The 6704-nt window shown below is 50.5% G+C and overlaps 1 protein-coding gene across 1 annotated transcript; it reads left to right on the top strand.

Annotated features, from left to right (window-relative positions):
- The first annotated feature begins 830 nt into the window (after positions 1-830).
- DMRT2 (doublesex and mab-3 related transcription factor 2) lies at positions 831-6451 on the top strand. Its single transcript, XM_028117312.1, has 3 exons — positions 831-1355; positions 2933-3035; positions 5394-6451. The coding sequence occupies exons 1-3, from the start codon at positions 831-833 to the stop codon at positions 6449-6451; spliced, it is 1686 nt and encodes a 561-aa protein (XP_027973113.1).
- The last annotated feature ends 253 nt before the right edge of the window (positions 6452-6704 follow it).

Raw genomic sequence — 6704 nt, 5'->3', positions numbered from 1 at the left:
GAGTGCTGTGATGTTGTTCCGGGTGTCAGGGAGGGCAAAATCACCTTTTCTTATCTTTTCTATTTTACTTGCATGTCTTGCCTGTAAGTGCAAACCCTGCCCGATGTATACGGAGACCGTGCAGCTCAGCCCTGCGCGGCTCAAGCACTACTGAGGCTGGAAGGACATCTGCAGCTCCATGCCCAGTGTCCTTATGGGGCTCTGACAGGAGAAAAAATTTGGTTTTCAGTTGATTATTTGCTGGGGTTGGGGGGCATGAAAGGAGCTTTCCAAGCTCAAAAAGGGGTCCTCGTGGTGGTGTAAGAGGATGAAAGGCGCTTGGGAGGCGTAGGATGGTACTTCGCTGGGTCTGAAAGGCCCCTGTGATCTAAAGGAAAATGACTCTCCCATCGACGTTTTCCTATTCATCATGGCCTTGCTAGCTGGGTGTGGGGAAGCCTAACAAGTAGCCTAGGCCGGTCTAGTTGGACACAATACTTTTGTGTGTGTGAGCCGTGCGTTACCTAGGGACTTGTCCCAGAAGCGGGTGTAAAGCCAGAGAGGTCTGTGGTTAAAGGTCAGGTGCTCATAGAGCACTTAGAATCAATAGATAAAACCCTTGTTGGGTTGGGGATTTCTGGGGACCCTAAAGATACAAGAAAGGCACTGTGGTGCAGATGTGAGGGACGTGTAGAGACAGGGCTCCTCAAGGGGCCAGGGGCGACAGACCAGGAGCTTGGGGCCCAAGGCCGGGGGTCGGTGCCTGACGGCGGTGGGTGCGTCCTGGGGTCTTTGGTGTCTCCGCAGAGCGCAGGAGACTGAGCGTAGGCCGGAGCGAGAAGCAGTGCGCCATGGCAGGCCGGCCGGCAGCGGGCCCGGCGGCCGGAGACTGGGAGATCGACGTGGAGAGCCTGGAGCTGGAGGAGGACGGCCGCGGGCCGCCGCCGCCTACGCCGCCCGGGCCCAGCCCGCCGTCGGCCGACGGGGACGGCGAAGACGAGGAGGACGAGGACGACGACGACGACGCGGAGGACGAGGGCGACGGCCTGGACGCGGGCGCGTCCCCCGGGGCGCCGGGCCGGCCGGGGCAGCAGCGGGGACCACCGCCGGGGCCAACCCCCGCGCCGCGGGCCTCGCCGCCGCAGGCCGGGCCGCCGGAGCGCGGCGCGAACGCGGGCGGCGGCGCGGAGCCGCGCAAGCTCAGCCGCACCCCGAAGTGCGCGCGCTGCCGCAACCACGGCGTGGTGTCCTGCCTCAAGGGCCACAAGCGCTTCTGCCGCTGGCGCGACTGCCAGTGCGCCAACTGCCTGCTGGTGGTGGAGCGCCAGCGCGTCATGGCCGCCCAGGTGGCGCTCCGGAGGCAGCAGGCCACCGAGGTGCGTACCCGCCGGGCCCCGGGTCGCGCCTCGCCGGGAGACCCGGGCCGCCGTGGGGGTCGGGCGCGGGGAGGGACGCGGCCGCTCCCGGGCCCCGGGCCCAGGGCCGCGGCGCCAGGCGCTTGCAGGGAAGGGTGGTGAGGACGCTTCTCTCCTCACCGTGGCCTGCGGAGTCGGGGCGGGGTGGAGTGGAGGCCGCGGGCATCGCCGGGGGAGCTTGGCCGAAAAGAAAAGCAGGCGGAGAGGCCCTGAAAGTGGCTCGGAACTTTGTGGGAAAGACATTTTTTCTTTCAATCTTTTATATGTTAACGTTTATTTTGGTGGTGCTGGGGGCAGGAGGAGAACAGCGGTCGCCGCAGTGCACCACTTCTGTCGTCCATCGCTGTGTTCTAGTGCGGGATCTCGGGAAAAGAACCACGCAGCGGGGTGTGCGCTCCGCGCTTCGGCTGTCGCGGCCCACTTAAGAGAGGCAGAACGTGCTGCCCATTTTACAGATGAGACCAAAACGGCCTGGGACGTTAGGTGCCCGCAGCCCAAGGTCATGAAGCTAGAAGCTTCTGACCTTTGAGCCGGTGGAAGGCTCCAGCTGTGAGAGCCAGGGTTTTCTTTAAGGGTGAGGCTCTTCTTGAATTTAGGATTTCGCGTTTCCTTGTGTTCCTGCGCACGGAGAGCTCAGAGCGAGGGAGGCTGCGCGGGGTCCCTTCTCCCAGATTCAGGGCATGGGAAGGTTTTTGCTTTTACTTTTTGGCGAGGAGGGAGTGGGGAGTGGATCACCATACACACAGAAGGCAGGGACCCTACTGGAAAATTTCCCAAGGCCCGGGAGAGTGTACGCTAGATGCCCCAGGTGGCCTTGGCCCTGGGCTGGGCCTGCTCCCGCCTGCGGTGCGTTTCGCCGCGATCTCCTGGGTCCCTCGCGGGCGTGGAAGGGCCCAGAATACCACGGACCTGGCGGTGAGGGAGGGAGCCAAGTCGGGTTTCCCCTTGTTTCTCCGTCCCAGGAGACCTCTGAGGGTTTTGCTAGCCTGCCTGTATCCCAGTCTCCCAGTGTTTTGGGCCAGGCTCGGGAGAGTTTGTGAGACCGGTACCCTCATACTTCTCCTTCAACCCCCTGCGCCCCATCGCACCTGCCCTACTGCGAGAAGAAACCAGCTCCACCTCACTGCTCAGTGGCAGGCCATGGGCACCTTTGGCCCTACGTCTGGGTGCCTGGGACACAGTTATCCTCCACGGCTCTCCTTCGGGGCCTGGCTCCTATGGTCTCCGCTGTGGATTTTGCCTTCCTGTGGGATGTCCCCTAACTTCTGGCTGCGGGATGAATCTGGGGTGACTCTAGCAAAGTGGCCCTAGAGAAAATCTGCCCCACTCCCCATCAACTGAAGTTGGCGGCTTCAGACAGAGCTTCCAGCTTGTTGCCCAGGAATTAAGGGGTGCTGGTGTAAATTTGTTTAGAGTCATTTTTTGACATGGGTTGGGAAAATAAATACATTTGGGGGGGTTGCTGATAACCCTTCCTACTCCTTCCTGTCCCACAATTTCTTTTAGAGCATTGTTGATTTTGTTTCTTGTATTTACAGGACAAGAAGGGGCTTTCTGGGAAGCAGAATAATTTCGAGCGCAAAGCTGTGTATCAGAGGCAAGTCAGGGCACCCAGTTTGCTGGCCAAAAGCATTTTAGAAGGTAAAGCAATGCAGAATTATCCTTCAGCCTTTTAAACCAAGTTCTGAGGGATTCCCATTATTCACACATATGGCATTTTTATTAACCTGTGAAGGAGCAGTCTGAGGGCAGGGTGCTTTTTATTAGGAAGTTTTGCTCTAGGGAAGAAATCAGGATGTGGGAAAATGGATCTCACATACCTCCTGAGGTTTTCGTCACCGATAATTCTGCTGTCTGCTTAATAGTTGTTGTCTGCTTAATAGTTAAGGGGTTAACATGGAGTGCATTTGAAATTTGCCCTAGCATGAGGGATGTGCAAAGATCCACTGCCACCTGATCGTGAAGAGGGAAGTACATTTTTTTTTTTTAAAGATTTTGTTTATTTATTGACAGAGACAGACATAGTGAGAGAGGGAACACAGGCAGGGGGAGTGTGAGAGGGAGAAGCAGGCTTCCCGCTGAGCAGGGAGCCCGAGGAGGGGCTTGGCTCCATCCCAGGACCCTGGGATCAGGACCTGAGCCCAAGGCAGACGCTTAAGGCCTGAGCCACCCAGGCGCCCCAGGAAATAAATTTAAAAAAAAATTCTTTGGTTGTCCTTGGATCTAGAATAAGTCAAATAAGGAGGTGAACAGCTACCCACACTGATAAAGACCTCTAGTCTGGCTGATCCAACCTCTAATACCACTCTTTTTCATGGTACTGTATTCCTCCGTGGATTAGCTACATAATTGTGGTTATTCACATCTCAGTTTACCATTTCTGACAGTCAAGATTGTAGAATCTGGAAGAGGTTTTGAATCACAGGAGAGAAGTGGAGGTTGAAGTTGAATTTGAACAGCGTGAATTCTGTCTCTCTACCATGTTTTGATTTTCTCTAAAGCCTGGAGATACATGAATTTTTCTTAAAATATTGCTGATTTTTAAAAGCAACACTGGCGATGGGATTTATCTATTGGTCTGATAAATAATACATTGGTCACCTTTCACCATGTAAATAAAGGAAAATTTATATTTGTTCTAATCACTGTCCCTTCATAAGATTCAGGTTGAACAGCAGGTTTTTTTGTTTTTTTGTTTTAAGTAGATATTTGAATTCCGTTTTTTTTTTTTTTTTTTTAATGTGGCTTCTGAATTGCGTTGGTTCTACACAGGTTTTAAAGCTTGTTCATAGTCTCGCCCTGTCCTGTATACTTCTGACCTTAGAATGGTTTCTCATGTTAATGAATTTCGTGCAAACTGGGTAAACAGATTTATAGCCATAGGGACCACACGGATAGATTGAAATGGTGCCAAAGCAACCCTGAGGAGTGGGAGGGCTAAATGGAAGAGTAAATTCAAGTAAATAACATCCTGGCAAAACCTACCATAGACCTGGAAACATTAATTTTCAAATTTTATTTTATTTGCAAATGAGGACGATGGGTTTGTCACTATGTAAACACAAACATCACAATGGATTCTTCAAACAAATTTGAGAGCAGCCAGTGCTTGGCATTAGTGAAATACTCAAAGTATTTTATGCTGCCAGGAATTCTATTTATGCCATGCTAATTGTCGTCGTTTTTTTTTTTTTTAACTTTGTCCTTATTCATAAAATGTGCACTGACTTTATATTGTAATGTTTGCTTGTTCAACCATTTTGGTATCTGGCCAACATGATCAGAATTTGGGAAAAATGTTTTAGATCAGTTCTTTTCAATATAGCTGCTGGTCTCCTCTCCTCTGCCTTTACTGTTGTTTGCTTGTTCCCACCTCCAGCCTGGGGGAGGGCCTGGCTAAATCACGGCAGAGTCTGTTGGACTAGTTAACAGCTCTTTTCAATTTTCTGTGTTTCTCTGTTTCCTTAAGTCTCTCTTCTCTTTTTCTCCCCACTAATCTGCTGTAACTTTCCCTTTTTCCCTAGTTCTTCTTGGATTTTTCTACACCTGTAACAATGTGTATATAATGAACCATCTTTAGAAAATAGCCATGCCATCAGCTTTAGGAATAGAGATCTTTTTTAAAAATGAAAAAAGATGACACGGATAGTGAGAAAGCGTTGACTGAAGCAAGATGAGCAGATTTGTCTCTTAATGTGTAGGAGCCTGGGAAGTGTATTACATTTTCAACCAGTGAAGTTTGCCCGTAAAGGTAAACAAACACACCCCTAATGACGAAACAACAATAACAGAAAGTTACAATATGGCTCTCCTGCTCCCCAAAGAGACCCATTTTAAACCTAGCCTATACTTTTGCTTTCTGTATAAAAAATGAATGTTTTGGAACTGTGAATTGTTCTTGTTCTGCTGACTTGCAGTGTTTCTGTTGCCTTCTCGGTTTCCAGATTTGTCTTCCCTAGATGTTAATCTCTTTTCCTGTGCGATGCTTGCTTATTTTAGGCTACCGCCCCATTCCAGCCGAGACTTACGTGGGAGGGAGCTTACCCCTACCTCCCCCAGTAAGTGACCGGATGCGGAAAAGGCGGGCCTTTGCTGATAAAGAGTTGGAGAACATTATGCTGGAGAGAGAATATAAAGAGAGGGAGATGTTGGAAGCGTCCCAAGCTGCTGCCTTGTTCCTGCCCAACCGCATGGTGCACGGACCTGAATATAACTCCTACAAAAGCGCCTATAGCCCCACCCCAGTGGAACCGCCAAACAAAGACTTCTGCAATTTTCTCCCCACCTGCCTTGATCTAACCATGCAGTATTCAGGGTCTGGGAATATGGAACTCATTTCTTCCAATGTCAGTGTGGCCACGACTTACAGACAGTATCCCTTGTCCTCGAGATTTTTAGTTTGGCCCAAGTGTGGCCCCATCAGTGACACTCTTCTCTATCAGCAGTGCCTGCTAAACACCACCACTTCGGTTCAAGCCCTGAAGCCTGGGGCCAGCTGGGACTTGAAGGGGGTGCAAGTCCAGGATGGACTTGTGGCAGAACATGACGCGATGCCCCCCAAACTAGAAGGCTCGCTGCTTCTGCCTCACGCTCCGGAGGTCCCGACCGCAAGAGGTGACCTTCAGGGTCACCAGGCTGTCCCCGAGAGGTCTGCATTCTCCCCACCCAGACGGAATTTCTCTCCCATTGTTGACTCGGACTCCCTGGCAGCTCAAGGGCACATCTTAACCAAGATCAGCAAAGAAAGCACCAGGCACCCTCTGCCACTTAAACATAATCCATTCCACTCATTATTCCAGCAAACTCTGAATGACAAATCAGGTCCTGGGTTGAAAACACCATTTGTCAAAGAGGCCTTTGAAGAGGGCCCTAAGAAACACAGAGAGTGTTTAGTCAAGGAGAACCAGAAGTACACATTTACAATAGACAGATATGCCAAAGACCTTTTCGTAGCCAAACAAGTTGGAACAAAACTCTCTGTGAATGAACCGCTGTCATTTTCTGTTGAGTCTATTCTTAAGAGGCCTTCATCTGCCATCACTCACATCTCTCAGTGAAAGGCTGCTTACACAGAAAGCTGGATTTTCTGCCATCTCAGAGGGGTCTTACCAGTTGCTAATTTTTTTTTTTTTTAAGAAAAAAGCTAAGATGTTTGTATAAAGAAATTTCTAATGTAAATGGTGATTTAAAAAATTATATCTATTCATATGCATGTACTTTTTCTTCCATAAATATATTTAAACTTAAAGATGGAAATTGCTTATGTGCAAACTGTAAAGTTCTGTGCTTTACACAGCATTTCAAAAAGCA

The sequence above is a fragment of the Eumetopias jubatus genome, unplaced genomic scaffold (assembly GCF_037043125.1).
Source record: "Eumetopias jubatus isolate StellerSeaLion01/CBP00866 unplaced genomic scaffold, mEumJub1_p1.0 scaffold_15, whole genome shotgun sequence".
Taxonomy (NCBI): domain Eukaryota; kingdom Metazoa; phylum Chordata; class Mammalia; order Carnivora; family Otariidae; genus Eumetopias; species Eumetopias jubatus.
Note: the sequence above shows the minus strand (reverse complement) of the source record. Positions and strands in the feature narration are given on the sequence as shown.